The sequence below is a fragment of the Lampris incognitus genome, chromosome 21 (genome assembly GCF_029633865.1).
Source record: "Lampris incognitus isolate fLamInc1 chromosome 21, fLamInc1.hap2, whole genome shotgun sequence".
NCBI lineage: Eukaryota > Metazoa > Chordata > Actinopteri > Lampriformes > Lampridae > Lampris > Lampris incognitus.
Genome location: NC_079231.1, coordinates 3,197,841 through 3,216,168, shown reverse-complemented (window position 1 = coordinate 3,216,168; position 18,328 = coordinate 3,197,841). Strand labels below are relative to the sequence as shown.

The window sequence follows — 18,328 nt, the reverse complement described above, 5'->3', positions numbered from 1 at the left end:
TCAGTGGAGTGCTAGAACAAATTGAGTCCAGTGCAGTTTTGGATTGTAGCCCATTGTGCCCATTGGGTGTAGATTAGTGTCTCTGTGTCACTGACGGCCACTGGAAATAACTTGTTGCCTGTTGCTTTGCTGCTGGTAGTCTGAGTGTCATATCACGTCTCACCCAGGTAGTGATGTTAACAACTGAGCCTACTTTTTCCACATCAGCTGTTGAAAAACCACACGAGTGTACCATAGACTTGGTGTGTCTGTTCACTCTGACTCTATTTCTTCCTGTTTGCTCCCAGCGAGGTCTGGGCATGGAGCTGGTAACATTGAGCCTAAAATGGGGCGTCCGAGTGGCGTAGCGGTCTATTCCGTTGCCTGCCAACACGGGGATCGCCGGTTGGAATCACCATTTGACCTCCGGCTTGGTTGGGCATCCCTACAAAAGTGGCCGTGTCTGTGGGTGAGAAGCTGGATGTGGGTATGTGTCCTGGTCACTGCACTAGCGCCTCCTCTGGTTGGTCGGGGCACCTGTTTGGGGGGAGGGGGAACTGGGGGGAATAGCGTGATCCTCCCAAGCGCTACGTCCCCCTGGTGAAACTCCTCACTGTCAGGTGAAAAGAAGCGGCTGGCGACTCCACATGTATGGGAGGAGGCATGTGGTAGTCTGCAGCCCTCCCCGGATGAGCAGAGGGGGTGGAGCAGAGACCGGGACGGCTCGGAAGAGTGGGGTGATTAGCCAAGGGAAATTGAGGAGAAAAAGGGGAGGGGGGGGAAAAAACGGATCGTCTGTTTGCTTGACCTCAGCATCACTTCAGGTCACCGCTCTGTAAGGCCTTATCCCGCCTGGAACCTCCCTCCCCTTTAATAGTGTAGGCTTTTAATTTCTCTCTACTTCGGATTGAGAGGAAACCCCGTTGCGTGCTGCCAGCAGAGCCGAGAGCCTGGGATGATTGCAGTATTCATACTGCTAATTGCTAGAAGTTATTTCAACTTTTAGCAAGAAAGTCTCCACTTTACCTCCCACGCGGGTGTGTTTAAAGCTGCGGGCTACAAAAGAGACGTGCCCGGTGGACACAGGAACTGAAGTATCACCATGCTGAGGCTGATTCATGTTACCAGAATCTGTGCTGTGTCACAGATGCAAACCTGTGGAAATGTCGCCACTGAGAGTTTGATCAGGAGAAGATGAGATGAGCTGCAAGACCTGAAAGGAACTTTGATGCTTGATTTCAGTCCGGGTGGCCCGAGTGCTACTATCAGGTGCTTGTGGCCCGCCATTTTGTCAAACCAACGCATATCTCATACTTCTTTAGTTTTTTTCTTTGACACCGATGTCGCTTGATCATGTAGGAAAACTTTGCAAGGCTGAAATTTATTTGTTTTGGAGGAGATTTGTTGATTGCAGCTCAGAATGGAGATCCTCCACTAAGGATTGTGCGGAGTTGGAGAGGTGTGGATTAGACCTTATCTGTGTTTTGGAAACTACCCAGCTGGCTCCTGAGGAATTCATCGACCTCAGAGTGATCCTGAGAGAATCACTATAGAAGTTTGTGTGGCTGTACTTCATGCAGTACAACTAAATAGGTTTTATTTGGGTTTGTTCTGGCCATGTTTGGTTTAGCACCTAGATCGAGGCTGCACAAGAGCACGGCAAGTAAAAAGACTGACCCATCAACCATCACGTCACCTTTATCCACAAGCCACCATGTCACGAAAACTACTGAAAACCTCCTTGAGCAAAACAAAGAAGTTCTACCATCTTGGTGTCCGGGTAGCGTAGCGGTCTATTCCGTTGCCTACCAACATGGGGATCGCCGGTTCAAATCCCTGTGTTGCCTCCGGCTTGGTCGGGCGTCCCTACAGACACAATTGCCCATGTCTGCAGGTGGGAAGCCGGATGTGGGTATGTGTCCTGGTCGCTGCACTAGCGCCTCCTCTGGTCGGTCGGGGCGCCTGTTCAGGGGGGAGGGGGAACTGAGGGGAGTAGCGTGATCCTCCCACGTGCCTCGCCCCCCTGGCTAAACTGCTCACTGTCAGGTGAAAAGAAGCGGTTGGTGACTCCACATGTATGGGAGGAGGCATGTGGTAGTCTGCAGCCCTCCCCGGACCGGCAGAGAGGGTGGAGTAATGACCAGGATGGCTCGGAAGAGTGGGGTAATTGGCCAGATACAATTGTGGGGAAAAGGGGGGGGGGAGTATTGTCCCAGCTCCCCCCCAAAAGGTGAGCTAAAACTTTGGAGGAATCCCATCCCTGATTGGCCAGATACAATTGGGGAGAGAAAAGGGGGGGGAGCTCTACCATCTTAAGGTGCGCAGGCGGCGGTTGCACCAGTTGTGTGTCAGTCGTTACCAAGTCTAGCTGTCACGTTAGTATTACCTAAACACGGGTTGCACCACTCCAACTAGTTCTTACTAAGAACTGAGCTGTTACTGGATTCTTCCACATCCTAACAAGGAGGTGTACTCAGTGGAGATACCTGTAAGGAGAACTGTAGCGTTCGAGGAAAAACAACAGCAGTCACACCAACAGACCCGTAACTTAAACAACAGCACAGTGAACAATAGCTGGCTCAGACCTTCGCTAACTATTAATTGAAGACGGGGGAAATATTTGTCTACAGCGCATTTTTTTGTGAGAGGCTGCATCCCCTTAATTTATATGATAATATGGACGTCTTGGTGTGACATCGGCTCATCAGGCACGGGTGCCGTTCCAAATGTACATGTGTGAACCCTTTTTGATTGGCCGGCTGCTCCGGTGTTTGCCTAGTAACCCATTTCTGCATTCTTGAGGCTTTACTAGCGACGGCATTCCTTATGTTTGAACGATGCAACACAAATGAGGTCATTTCTGGTTTACAACTTAGTTGCTGAAACTAAGAGCTAAGTAAAGACCTTACACACACAGCTTGTAAGAAATGTACAAATGGATGGTGCAACCCTGTCCTGTTCTCTAGCTGACTCTAACGAGATGTCACTAACGAGGGAAGCAAGCGGCGGATGAATTTGCATCTCTAAAATGATCAACCAAGTGTCAAATAAGAACACTAATAAACACTACAAGTATTGTGAGCATGCATTGGTAACAGTGATTTTCTCCCTGGGTGTTTGTCTGTGTTTGTGTGCGAGTGTGTACGCGTTCGCCCGTGTGTTGCGTGTCCGTGTGTTGGGTGTCCGTGTGTGTTTCACTGTCTCAGCAGAATCCCTGTTCAACGGCCTGGGGCTGGGGGCCGTGGTGGGCCTGGGGCTGGGCGCCTTGCTGCTGCTGGTGGTGCTGGTGGACGTCAGCTGCTTCTTCCTGCGTCAGTGCGGTCTGCTGATGTGCATCACCCGCACGCTGTGCAGCAAAAAAACAGCCACAAGCGGCAAAGGCAAAGAAATGGAGGAGGGCAAGGCCGCCTACCTGTAAGTGCTATTTTTCTTTCTTTCTCTCCAACTATCCTTTTTTTCACGACCACACCCAGAGATGTGAACGGTGACTGCAGTCATCTGTTGTTCCCGCTCACCGAGTCATGCATGCTGCAGGACCCCCTGCATCTGCCGTGAGTAAGACTCCGTGCTCCTTCATCAGACTGGATAGCTCCGACATTGTTCCTCCGCTACACGGTCACCAAATCGGTCATCAAATCTCGCAAATTGTAATCTTCGCTTTGTTGCCCACTCAGCAAGACTACACTCAGAGGACCGGAGAGGTGAATTTCAATTCGAGGAGTGCTAATCCAATATAATGGCTTTCTGTCAACCGACGACTCTGGCCCGTGACCTTGGATGACTATTCTTTAGAAAGTGACAGTTTGTCTCACCTTTATGCTTTCAGTCGTTCCAAACACTGGCTTTCTTAATTTTGAATAAAACTCCTCATGTATAGGCTCAGTCTGGGAAAAAGTAGAAGGAAACATGATCGATGTTGACAACAGAACCATGCCTCTGTTAGATCAATCACAGATAAGCAAATGTGCTCGCCATGTTTGAAAAAAGTTTTGCTTCTACATGGTGTCGGTGTGTGTTTGTGTAACAGAGTGAGAGAAATGGTAAATAACTGTGTATATATGTGTACTAGCTTAACTTTATACACTTAATATTGCCAAAGACTAATGTTTTGGTGCATGTACTGCACTTTTATGAGTGCATGTAACTACACAAGAAGGTCCTGGGTTCGAGCCCCAGGGTAGTCCAACCTTAGGGGACGTCCTGGGTCGTCATTTGTGTGGCGTTTGCGTGTTCTCCCCGTGTCAGCGTGGGTTTCCTTCGGGTGCTCCGGTTTCCTCCCACAGTCCAAAGACATGTAGGTCAGGTGACTTGGCTGTACTAAATTGTCCCTTGGTGTGAATGTGTATGTTGGCCCTGTGATGGACTGGCGGCCTGTCCAGGGTGTCTCCCCGCCTGCTGCCCGGTGACTGCTGGGATAGGCTCCAGCATCCCCGCGGCCCTGAGAGCAGGATAAGCGGTTCGGATAATGGCTGGATGGATGTATGTAAATACACCAGTGGTCATTTCAAAGTCGAGGCATCTGAAGCGTCCCTACCGTTTTGTGAGCCTATGTAAGCGTCTCATTTACAAACCAAAGCAGACTGAATAAAATTAATACCTTTCTGGTTCAATTCTCACCCAGCCCCAATTTAAAGGAAGATGACAGTGTTACCCAACATCTGATAATGCCTATGTAATCTCGTTTTTTTGGTGTAACCCGTGCCATTTGTTTTGGTGCAAACTGGCTTTCACCCTGCTTGCTCTTGGATCTGATGATGAGAGGGTGTCAGAGAGAGGGCACGTTGGCAGACAGCGGAGGGAGATGACTTTTTAGCTGAGTCACTTAGCTTAAAGTAGTGCTCGGTGGCTGTGTGACTTCCCACACAGCCTGCTGAATGTGACTGTGTGCCTTTGGGAGAGTCTGCACATCTGCAGGAATGGACAGAAGCAGAGCAGTGTGTCCTTTTCATCACCTGTTATGTGATGCACATCTATAAGCTGTTGGACATATTATGAATGTTCATTCGTTGAAATCAAGTCTGGAGTCCCAATCACCTGGACCCCAAGTAACAGAATCTGCACCGGGATTAGAGTTGATCATTTGGTGTTACAGTGTTACAATTTCATGTAGCAGACGCTTTCATCCAAAGCGATCTGAGAGTTAACACAACACAAGCAAGGATCTAGTCAGGAGGCTACAACACAATTAAGTGCCAAAAAACTAGGTTGAAGTCTGATAGAACATATGTGTCAACAGACGGTGCACAAAGGCAATGCATAGGGAGCATAGAAGCAGTTTTTTTGGGTAACACTTTATTTTAGGGGGTCGGGAATTACCCAGTCATTTCCTGGTAATAAGGTGGTAGATTTTACAGGTAACCCTAACCCAAATTACAAGGTAATTTCAACCTTATTTCTAAGAAACTACGTGATAATTACCACCTTATTACTAGGAAATGACTAGGTCATTTCCGACCCCCTAAAATAAAGCGTAACCGTTTTTTGTTTTTGTATTAATACCATCAGGCGTGGAGGTGTTCAAGAAAGAGCTAATTTTTAGCTTCTTCTTGGTTTTTTCTTTTACCCCCCCCCTTTTCTACCCCGTTGTATCCGGCCAATTACCCCACTCTTCCGAGCCATCCCGGTCGCTACTCCACCCCCCTCTGCCGATCTGGGGAGGGCTGCAGACTACCACATGTCTCCCCCGATACATGTGGAGTCGCCAGCCACTTCTTTTCACCTGACAGTAGGGACGTGGCACATGGGAGGATCACGCTATTCCCCCCACTTCCCCCCCCCCCGAACAGGCACCTCGACCAACCAGAGGAGGCGCTAGTGCAGCGACCAGGACACATACCCACATCCGGCTTCTCACCCGCAGACACAGCCATTTGTGTCTGTAGGGACGCCCGACCAAACCGGAGGCAACAGCAGGATTCGAACCGGGATCCCTGTGTTGGTAGGCCACGGACTAGACCACAGTGCTACCCGAATGCCCCTAGCTGCTTCTTAAAAATGGAGAAGGACTCGGTGGATCGAATGGAGTTTGGTAACTCGCTCCACCACTACAGAAGAGAAGAGTCTGGCTAGTGACCGAGGGCCCCATGGTGGCGGAAGTGCCAGGAGCCTTTCATTGGCAGAGCGTAGTGACCGGGACTGATTGTGGACCTGCATGAGGGAGTTCAGGTAGGCGGGAGCCGTTTTAGTTGCAGTTTTGTAAGCGAGTGTCAAGGTTTTGAATTTGATGCGGGCAGCAACCGGGAGCCAGTGGAGGGGGGTATATGTGAACAGCGGAGTGACATGTGCTGTTTTGGGTTGGTTGAACAGCAGACGCGCTGCTGCCTTCTGGATCATTTGCAGAGGTTTGAAAGTGCATGCAGGGAGACCTGCCAGTAAGGAGCCGCAGTAGTCAATGCGTGATATTACAAGAGCCTGTACCAGGAGTTGTGCTGCATGCTCAGACAGGGAGGGTCTAATTTTCCTGATCATTCGGTGTCAACCCATCACAAACAGAGTGACATACACCGGCACAGACAGACGCACACAGTACACAGACACCCTCCAGAAACCTGAGCACCTCATCTACTGCAAAGTGTAGTGCATAGTCCATCGTACCATGGCTCACACTAAGGTAGATCGGGGTGTGCAGAATGACACACACTTGAGATTTTTCAAGTCAACTGCTCTCACTGAGGCTTAAAAATGTCAATAGGGCAAGCTTTAAGTTGCCAATGTGTAATTAATAGCAGGGTGCTGTACACATCTAGCAACATCATCTCTAAAAGAAAAAGGACAGCAGTGTGTGGGCTGATAAATAGCACAAGGTGCGCTTCAAATGAATGGAGTGGTAAGTAGCACTGATAGCTGTGGTGGTGTGTGGACTAGCTGAGTGCAGACAGTTCAGTGTGTGTGTGTGTGTGTGTGTGTGTGTGTGTGTGTGTGTGTGTGTGTGTGTGTAAGGTTGGTATAGGTTGAGGCCTGGTTAAGAGCTGATAGAACTGTTAGGGCGAGCCTACTGTGGTATTGGTTGGAGCGCTGACACCTTAGTACCTTCTTCTAAAAGAAGGTTTTTGGACCATGTGGTTTCTGGGTCGACATGGTCAGCACAAGTCTTCCCTCCTTTTTTCTCTGCACCTCGGCGAGATTTTGGCAACAGCTGACGGCTATGGGCAGGTTCCTTCACAGGTCAATCATCCACTGTCATAGAGGTCTCGAACAGGGCGTCCGGGTGGCGTGGTGGTCTATTGCGTTGCCTACCAACATGGGGATCGCCGGTTCAAATCCCTGTGTTACCTCCGGCTTGGTTGGGCAACCCTACAGACACAATTGGCCGTGTCTGCAGGGGGGAAGCCGGATGTATCCTGGTCGTTGCCTCCTCTGGTCGGTCAGAGTGCCTGCCATGTGATCCTCCCACGCACTACATCCCCCTGGTGAAACTCCTCACTGTCAGGTGAAACGAGGCGGCTGGCAACTCTACATGTTTCGGAGGAGGCGTGTGGTAGTCTGCAGCCCTCCCCGGATCGACAGAGGGGTGGAGCAGTGACCTGGACGGCTCAGAGGGAGTGGGGTAATTGACCGGGTACAGTTGGGAGAGGGGGGGGGGGTCCACAAAAAAAAAAATAATTAAAAAATAGAGGTTTCGCACCGTAAAACGAAATCTGGAGGGATCCTCAGCCGTAATAGATGGCTTCGTCTTTGGCGTCACCAGCAGACTGGAGCACATTGACTCGGGGGTTGCCAGAGGTGCAGCCATTTGTCCACAGAAAGTCGGGAAGGAAGGAAGAGCACACGGCCCTGTGGGTTGCCTGTGCTCTTCAAGAGGCAGCTGGAGAAAATCTATGCCACCTTATTACATATCAGAATAGACAAAAAGGTCCATTTCTAAATGTCTAAATCTGCCTGGCCCTGGACACCCTCTACCACCAGGAACAACTGCTTCGAATTGTGACGGGAAGTCTGCAAGCAGCACCATGGTGGAGTAAGGTGTTTGCCCTGTAAAGGTGGATTATTTGAGTTTAATTTGGTCAAAAAGAATTAAAACAGAATTGGGATGTTAGAATATATTTGGCCAGTACAGCCTATAAAGCGGCCATATTGACTGATTTTCTTTCTTTCTCGCTCAAAAAAAAAAAAGCCTAAGTATGTCAAGCCATAGCAAGCTTCTTGCCCAACCTTGAAAATAAAGGGGAATAATATTGTTGCTGCACCCTTCTTCCATCCTTCTCCATGCCATTATTACCAAGCTATTCTTTGGATAATTAGCTATTCATTGATTTCCGTAATGCATTTCCCCTGCCTTTGAGCATGCTAACCAGGACACACATTTGTATTAACAACATTAAATCTTCTACATTTGTTTACTGGCTTGATGTGATTCAGTCTGACGTTGCCACTCTTGAAAGCCTGTTATTGTGCAGGGGGGTGTTTGATTTTCCCTTCCTCTTTTAAATCATAATGAGGGGAACTATTTCCCCCTAACAACCTTTAAAGGGCAGTTTGCATGCATACACATATTTTTGTGTAACAGGGAATGAAATTAAGGGTGTAATAAATTAATGAGACTGACTGGATTGTAAATCCTTTTGTCAGTCAACCATGGTTAAATTCCCTGTTTTTAATTGCTATCTGTGAATTTGGGCTACATATTTCTTGTTATCAATGCGGGCAGGAGGATCGGTCCCTTTGTTGGTCGTGCTCGTGGTGTTGACGCGCTGTTATTAAGAATACAATGATGGAGAGGCAAATTATAACGTGGGCTTCGCAGTCTCGAATTTGTAAACTGTCAGAAAGGAAATGTCCGTCACAAATGACCCGTCTGTCATTTGTGTTTTGCAATCTGGACCGGTTGATTAACGCGGCGCTCGCTCTTCACATCATCTCTACGGCAAACAAAAGATTGTTTTTGCCGAGAGGGCCGGAGGTTTTGTGTATGAGCGCACCTCACTCATATACCGCAGTGTGGAAAAGAGGTCTGCACGGCCCTGAAGGAAAGCGTGACTGTGAGGCGCTCCTCCCTCGTGGTCGGGGGGGGGGGGAAGCGTTGTTAGAAAAGTGGCCCATTGCATAGGGGATTTACTGGACAAATAAAAGAAATGAAGTCGTAAATGCGCAAAATAATACACAAAAATGTGTGAACTGAAAGGAAATGAATGAAATCAGACCCATGTCGTTATTCATTGCCATCCTATAATATTTAAATCTGCCCTGTTGTCGCTGGTCGGTCAGCCCCTGTCTGAACAGCCTTCCACACATACTATTTACCCACTGATTACCTGAACCTTATTTGCAGAGCTCTACTTTTTATTTACGTTAGAATTTCAGCTCAATTCTGTTGAATTCAGTTTTATTATTTATTAATTTTATTATTATTTTATTTTTTATTATTTTTTATCAAAACTCAAAGGCCAATTGGCTGTGGACATAGTGCAATAGATAAAAAAGAACAATAATAAAAATAAAGAATAAATAAATAAAGAATAAATATGAATAAAATAAAGATTAAAATAAAATATAAAATAAAATATAGAATATAAAATGAATTAATAAAATAAAAAATGACAATAAAGATGGAGAAAGAGGGACCGAGACAAAGAAAGTGAGAGAACAGGGACCCGTGGCACACTCTGCCCTTCAGTCTTTGTGGCCATCAAAGGTTTAAATTTCTTTCAGTGAAAGTTTGTCACAGCTGCTCTTCTGTAAGGTTTTTTTTTTATGTTTGTGTTGATGTTGTTTACATTGCATGGAGGACAAAAGCCAGGAGGATCTAACCTCAGTATGGCACATTTAATCATTTTTAGATCTGGGGTCTTACTTCATAGACCCTGTCAGTCCCTTTACATATCAAAACCGTCATCTGCCCTAAATCTCTGTTTTCATTGGATGACTCTCAGACTTACAGCTATCAGGCTGCATCTCAGCCAGAGAAACTTCGGCTTTTCCAACAAAAGGCTTTGGAAAAGGTTTCTCTGGAGATTTGCAGTAACCTGGTGATTAGATAGAGCGTCCCGCGTACAGAAAAGCCACACATCAAATCCTCTTCACAGCCAGTTCGCCGTCTGCAGCGATGCGTTCGGTCCAAGTGTCAATCACCGAGATGCTGATCTCCGATCTGCTCCCTCGCCACGCAGTATGTCTCGCCATTGAAGAGCGTCTTCCAAAACACCCAAACCCTTTAAAGAAATGTAAATACATGAGGACTAAAGCAGTCGATCCAGGGACAGGCTTTGAGACATCTACTCTATGTCTAGAAAAACGAGGGATGCTAGCTGGGCTAGAGATCTGCTCTGGATGACATTCGCCAGTGGGAGAGGACGTCAGAGACACATGAAGGGACTCAGTAGTGCTTCTGTTTGCTTTGAATCCTAAACCCTACTGCTCTAAATCCATTTGCATATATATCTGTGTAGGTGACCACATACCAAGTGTTTGCATAAATATGCACAAATGTAGAGGTGATGGGTCTACGGATAAGGATCCAACACATGAATGCGGACATACAGTTTTACAGTCATACTGTGCATTAATATTTACATGCATGAACACATGAAGTGCATATATGCTACCTACTGTACATATACATGAACACATGCAGTGCATATATGCTACCTACTGTACATATACATGAACACATGCAGTGCATATATGCTACCTACTGTACATATACATGAACACATGCAGTGCATATATGCTACCTACTGTACATATACATGAACACATGCAGTGCATATATGCTACCTACTGTACATATACATGCAGTGCATATATGCTACCTACTGCACATATACATGAACACATGCAGTGCATATATGCTACCTACTGTACATATGCATGAACACATGCAGTGCATATATGCTACCTACTGTACATATACATGCAGTGCATATATGCTACCTACTGTACATATGCATGAACACATGCAGTGCATATATGCTACCTACTGTCCATATACATGAACACATGCAGTGCATATATGCTACCTACTGTCCATATACATGAACACATGCAGTGCATATATGCTACCTACTGTACATATACATGCAGTGCATATATGCTACCTACTGTACATATGCATGAACACATGCAGTGCATATATGCTACCTACTGTCCATATACATGAACACATGAAGTGCATATATGCTACCTACTGTCCATATACATGAACACATGAAGTGCATATATGCTACCTACTGTACATATACATGAACACATGCACATGTGTTTTCCTAATGCTCATGCAAACCCTTAAACGTTTCCCTGATAAATGTCAATACGAGCTAATAAAGCATCTGCACAGGGTGTAATCTGATGAGCGAGCAAGTTGTTCAACCTTCTGCCCATGGGGCAGCGGCCGTGAATTTGGAAAATCTCCGTCATGAAACCGTTGAGACAATAATTTAGCTCTACAGTGCTGGGAACTGAATGTTTACCGGTCAGCCGACAGCAAGGCCTCTTTGCCGACTGAAATATTTAGGTGTACAAGTTTTCAGCCTGGGCCATGAAACCTTTTAACATCCAACCCGCCTCTCTTACTCCCCGCCGCCAGTGTGGGCTGCTGCTGCTGCTGCTGCAGCAGGAGAGGTCTGGAGCTGAGCTCGGCCACATGGGAAGATATCGGTGTCTGCAAAAGAGAATTACAAGTGGGATCATATGCGGAAGAAATGAAAAAGCCCTTAGCCAAGTCCGCGGGCACATTAGGTAAAGATCGAGTTGGTGAATGATCCCTCCCTGCCGACTCTGTTTTTCATCCGTTCGCCCTCTCTCTCTCCTCGTGTTTCTTGACCGACTGCTGAAAGTGGAAAGTGGAAGCAGAATATGCACTGTCATTACAGTTTTCTCCCTTTTTTGTTGTTGTTGTTAAAGGGAGAAGTCTATTTTTGCTGGAAGATGAAGGCCTTATCAAATCCTTTACTGAATTTTCAATGCAAGGCTTTTTTTTCTGCAATGAAATAACAGCAGGCCTTCATTACCCGAAGGGCTATTATTTCATCTTCTACAACAAATAACTCCCTGCTTGTTTCTCAGTACAGTATTTTTCCGTTATCTTTATTTTGGTTTGACTTTAGTTTGTTTTGTGGAGCCGAAAGCAAATGGAATTAGTTTTGCTGCATTCAAATTCTCACACCAACTTCCCTGTACGTAGGTTATGGAAGGACACTCGTGGTCAAGAAGCAGTACTGATGCAGTACTGATGCAGTACTGATGCAGTACTGATGTACTACCTGCCTGCAGGCCAGTGTACATGTAAACATATGAATGCAGGTCAATGTAAAAAGGATCATGTGTGGGGCGCCCCGGTGGCTCACCTGGTAGGGCGCGTACCACATGAGGCTGAGTCCTTACCGCAGCAGCCCGGGTTTGGATCTGGCCCGGGCCCTTTGCTGCATGTCATCCCCTCTCTCCTTCCTCTCTCTCTCTCTCTCTCTCTCTCTCTCTCCTTCCTCTCTCTCTCTCTCTACTATCGCTAAATAAAAGGTGCAAAATGGCTAAAGAATAAGTATAAAGTCAAACCTTTATAAATGCTGCAATACATGGACCGCAGAACCCATTTCGGTTGGAGCCATCAGCCCCCACCCCACCACCACCCTCTCACTCCCCGAATTGGAACTGTCTTGCCTTCCAGAGCCACTTTTACTATTGTTATATTACAGCTAATGCATTATTATTATTTTCTAAGCATTTTCCTCCCTTTTTTACTGGATAGTGATAGTGGAGAGAGACAGGAAAGGCAGGCGAGAGAAAGGGGATGGCATGCAGCAAAGGGCCCGGGCCAGATCCAAACCCAGGCCGCTGCAGTAAGAACTCAGCCTTATATGTGGTAGGCGCTCTACCAGGTGAGCCGCTGGGGCGCCCCCCACAGTTCACGCATTATTAAGAGAATAAAGAATAAGTCCTGTCGTTTAACATTTAAAAATAAACATCAAACTGACCACCGCTCTTTAATTATTGCCGAAGAACTGTCTCCATGTGTCGTCGTGCCGGATGATTCCCTGGCAGTCACCAGAACATCCACTGTTGCCGAAAAATCCCTGTGTGTGTGTGTGTGTGTGTGTCGACACGCACATCAAACTATTTAGTATTTTTTGGGTCAACACACAGGGTGTAGGACACCCTATAGGGGTGTAGGTCAGCCTGTGCACCTCGTGCAACAGAGGTTTTGTCACAGGAAGACTCCTCAAAGGGCTCAAGGCCGGCCTGAGTCATAGCAGCCTTATTTTTCGGCGTTTCAGTATTCAGTCACAGCTAACCAGAAGTGGCGGTTTAACGTTACCCGTGTGATGGGAGCAGCGTTGGCGTGAAAATTCGATTTGCGTCACATGACACGATCAGCCAATACATTTTGAGATAACCGAATGTGCTGCTTGCTGATAGGCTGTGGGCCCCCACACGGGGCAGCAGTGTGTGATATATATGTGGCTAGCCTTGGATTTGAGTTTTCTTCACATGTTTGATGTTCAAAACGAGGTAGGGCCCGCGGTCCACGCTGGAATATGAATGAGCTCCCTAAATGAGTTTGCTCTGCACCGAGGGGAACTTTTATAATGTTTAAACAGATCTCTGCAAATAACACCATGATATAATATATACACTGGACTGCTGCTGCTTGAGTTATCGCAGTACGCTATTCTATTATTCCCTTCAGACATTTACCTAGATGTAATTTTAATTGCGTCTGGCAGGAGTCGTTTGGTGTGCGTATGGGTGATAAAACCTCTCATACGTTGTGTTTTCTGAAACAGGCAGATAAGTTGTTTTCCCTCTCTAATCTTGTGCCTGCATGAGATAAAACATGGATGTCCTTTTGCTGGCATACATGTGATGAGACTTGGATGGGTGAGGGGAGTGGTGGGAAAAAAGGCAGCGGGTTAAGAAAGCGGCCCACGCTCAGCAGCAGCATGTGTGTGGATATTCTAATATACTACGCTCTGCACGAGATACGGCAGAAATACATCCTAACAAAAGCAAGTCGAGGTGGTGCTGTTCTGCAGATGTGGTGTTACAGGGACAGTTGTGGAATACGGTAAACCGCAGATACGACCAGGGGAGATACGACCAGGGGAGATACGACCAGGGGAGATACGACCGGGGGAGATACGACCGGGGGAGATACTACCGGGGGAGATACGACCAGGGGAGATACGACCAGGGGAGATACGACCAGGGGAGATACGACCAGGGGAGATACTACCAGGGCCATCTCAGCACCATCAACAGTGTCTGTTTAAACACAGCTTTAGTTAACAAGACATAGCATTGGTTCTGGTTACTGTCGACTTAAATACACACCTCTTTTCTGTTGCCTACCAACACGGGGATCGCCGGTTCAAATCCCCGTGTTACCTCCGGCTTGGTCGGGCGTCCCTACAGACACGATTGGCCGTGTCTGCGGGTGGGAAGCCGGATGTGGGTATATGTCCTGGTCACTGCACTAGTGCCTCCTCTGGTCGGTCAGGGCGCCTGTTCAGGGGGGAGGGGGAACTGGGGGGAATAGCGTGATCCTCCCACGTGCTACGTCCCCCTGGTGAAACTCCTCACTGTCAGGTGAGAAGAAGCGGCTGGTGACTCCACATGTATGGGAGGAGGCATGTGGTAGTCTGCAGCCCTCCTGGATCAGCAGAGGGGGTGGAGCAGAGACCGGGATGGATCAGCAGAGGGGGTGGAGCAGAGACCGGGATGGATCATCAGAGGGGGTGGAGCAGAGACCGGGACGGCTGGGAAGAGTGGGGTAATTGGCCGGATACAGTTGGGGAGAGCCACTCTTTGTATGTTGTACTTTTAGTGTATTTATTTGACTTTATGTAAATCAGTTGATTTGGATCCAGTTAAAAAATAAGAGTGTGTGTATGTGCTGTGTTATTGTCCATTTAAAATCACAACCCCAGAAGTTTTTTGTCTTTTCTTTTCTTAACACGGGTGGTGATTCTGGTTATTGCGTTGGCGTTTGACATCTCCACATCCTAGAGATCCATTTAAAATGAAACACGGTCTCTGGTGGTGGTCTGTCTGCAGCCTTCCCACCACTGAACTAAAACAGCATCGAACCCGAGTTTCACCTATAATATGGTTCTGTATTTTTTTGACCATGGTTTTCTCCCAGTTAGGTCTGCCATATCTGCTTGTTAGCCACAACAATGTGGACTTCCTCCTCAAACTTGCCTCTTCTTGCCTTACTCTTATGTGTTGTTTCTGTGCTGAAGATGAACTGTGGCAGGCTTTACGACATTTCACTCCTCCCTGGAAATTCCTACCAAACTTTAACCGCCAAACTGAGGCTTTACAAAAGCGTTTATGGTTTTGGATACGCATGGATTAGCTACTGTCTTAGAAATGTGACACAGTATCAGCGAGGGCATATTGTAATATGTAAATCTTAAGGATTGTAACTTAAAGCATTGTTTCTCAACCTGGTGGTCGGGACCCCCAAGGGGGTCGTGAGATAATGTCCAAGGGGTCGCCAGATGGTTGTGGAGAAGAAGAACAAAACCTATTTTAGAATGGAGAATGGTTTTTAACATCACATCACCTGTACCGGTGATATAATTCACCTTAGAGTACATTTTGCTGAGCGTGTTTGTGAGAGTCAAAGTGTGTGTGCTCTTGAGGCGCCGTTATTTCAATAAATCTAAAAACGCTAATTAAAGCCAAAATCAAATGAGTTGTTGTTCTGTCTGTGGCCAAAGCAGTGGTCTTCCTGTGTGAGTTTGGTAGCTCTGGTGTGTTGTTACAGTAATCCCTGAACAGCCTCGTGCAGACAGTTTCTGAGCGATAATGCGTTTGCGTCTAGGTGTTGTGCGAGTTAAATGTCCCAGTGCTATTGGGTGGGTGTGTGTGTGTGTGGGGGGGGGGGCAACCTGATTATTCTGGGGGGGGGTCACAACTCTTGTGGTTGTTACTCTGATGTACTAATATTGGTGAACCAGGGAAGGACTTGCCCAGCTGTGTTTGCTCATGAATAGGCTTCGAGGGAGACCTCCCACCTGCAGAAAGCTTGCTGTACTTATGGGACGTCCTCGTTTTCTGTAAACCATCTGCCTATGGAAGAAGCAAAAGGCAAGCGGATGAACTGATATGAAGCAAATGAAATGAAATGATACAGACCAAAATAAACCAAACTGAATTGTATACCTTCACCAAGTCACATTTGTACTACTGTACTTTTGTTGACTTTGTAAATTACGCTTTGAGCCCAGTTCAGTCGAAAAACTTTATTGGGGGGGTTCGAACGGGGAAATTACACGTGTTGTACGGGGAAAGAAAGACGATCTCTAGACCTCATATTCACCACTAGATTACTGCGTCCTCCAGCAAATACGCTACCATTGAAGCCTGTTCAGCCCTTCAGGCGCATGCCCTCACATGGTACTGTGTACAGAATAATTTAGCTGGCGGTTATATGGCTCTTTGTCAAAAAGTAATCTCCAAACACTTTGGAGCCTGTCCCTGTTTGTTTGGATGTCATGGATTCCTGTAATTACCAAAGCTCTTTGTGGATTATTCACAACGCCGTCCTCAAACACTCATCTCCGTTTTCTCTGTATTTTGTTTTTGTTCGCCACAGGAAGCTACCACTGAAGGAAGAAAATGGGAAAGAGACTCTCAAGCCAGACACGATCGAAATTAAAGTGCACAGCGACAACAGCATCCACACAAAGCCAGACGACAGCAAAGCGTAAAGGGATGGTCCCCCCTCAGCCCCCAAAAGAACAATCGGATCAACCCCCAATGAGACCAAAACCCAGAAAAACTACAACACTGGAAAATAGTGGAGAAAATTACCATATCTGTTTATAACAATGCCCCAGCGAAAGGCATGTGTAAATACAAATAGAGAGAAAATAGAAAGGAGGAGAAAGAGAGCAGAGAGGGTCGGCCTGTGCGGGCGCCCTGTCTGTTATATGTATCATGTTCTTTAGAACATGGCGTCTATGGAAGGCTCTTGTTGATCAATGATTGTATTTTCTTTCTTCTTCTTCTTCTTCTTTTTTTTTTTTGGGCTTGATTTCTGCCGAATTCTTGGTTGTTTATGCTGTTCATCACTGATGTGGTTTTGTTGTTGGTTCATCACAGCTCACACAAAACCACTTATTGCACACGATGCTGGTAAACTGCACCTTTCGCTACATCTGCGACCCACAGTACATACGACACACAATCAATGGGGGGAGGGAGAGAAGCTTGTATGCAAACACAACGGTGCCCCTAAACTCCTCCTGCCAATGCACCTTCTTTCCCTGTTGGAGTTGAAGGAGAACACCCTCCTCCGGTACAAACGCTGCAGAATAGCACGGTGAGACGTTCTAAACTCAATCCACGGTTGAATAAAACAAGCTTTTATGGCTGTTCCAGCCTCAGTAGGTCCAGAGGAGTTTTGCTAGAGACCAGCAGGCTATGAGCGGGAGGGTAACGGGTGGAGAAAAACGAGACGGCGAGATTGGTTTGCGGTGAAACGTATGACGATGAATACCCGGACTACAGAGTCAACAGAGAAGCTGTATCGGCGGCCTGGCGTCACCTGATGGCGGTTATTATGGACAGGCGGCCCTGAGCTGGGTTTTACTAAAGCTTTATTCTTCCAGCTCCTACCACTCAGCCCCGTACCACCATCGCTCGTAAAGGCACCGTGGTGCGTATGCCGGTACCTCAGTAAAGTCCCGCCGTTTAAGCGGACATAACAGGCCCGTTTCCCAGAGTCCTGCAAAAGTAGGGCGGAGTGGGGAGATGGGTTATTTTCCAGTTTATCCAGCAGGCCGAGCGACTCTCTCAGCCCAGATCTCAGTTGCGTTTCACTACTTGGCCCACGAGCCTTTCTGAATCTAATACCGCCACACGTCACACACTGGAGTAGCAGAGCCGTTCTCCGCTTCATCCCTAACGGCGTTTGTTTGGGTCCATTTCGTTGTTCTTCGTCACCGTTGCATAAAGTTGTGACACGTACACCACAACCCAGTTTGCACTGTTGCGTACGTTGAGTTGAAACCCTGGTTATCCCGGTAAGACCCGGATCGAACCCACGCCTCGATTAACTGGCTTCACTGGTTTGTCTCGTCCTCTTAAACCTGCCTCAGAGTGATTCAGACATGCGGTCTTCTCTTTTTTTCTTTTTCTTTTTTGATCTGATTGCTGTTTTCACCGACGTTGTCATGTGTTGTACATAGATTAAGTACAAAAAAAGAAAAAAAAAGATATTTTACAAAGCTTTTATGTAAATATACCCTGAAGGATGTGTCTTTTTTCAAGTGCAACAGGCTTGGCTTTTGTGGTGAACGCTCCTCAGATGAAGAAAAGCTGTTGTTTTGTTTTTTTCCTTTCCCCCTGCTGTGTTTTGGTCCAAAGTTCAGTGATGGTGTAATATTGCTTTTTGTTTCTTCTTCTT

The 18,328-nt window shown here is 46.9% G+C and overlaps 1 protein-coding gene across 1 annotated transcript in view; it reads left to right on the top strand.

Annotated features, from left to right (window-relative positions):
• LOC130131745 (neural cell adhesion molecule 2-like) overlaps nucleotides 1–16,628 on the top strand; it is a 156,043-nt gene extending 139,415 nt beyond the window's left edge. Inside the window, exons 16-17 of the mRNA XM_056301544.1 lie at nucleotides 3,186–3,393; nucleotides 16,514–16,628. Of these exons, the coding sequence (XP_056157519.1) occupies nucleotides 3,186–3,393; nucleotides 16,514–16,628 (323 nt within the window). The remainder of the gene's footprint in view (nucleotides 1–3,185; nucleotides 3,394–16,513) is intronic.
• The last annotated feature ends 1,700 nt before the right edge of the window (nucleotides 16,629–18,328 follow it).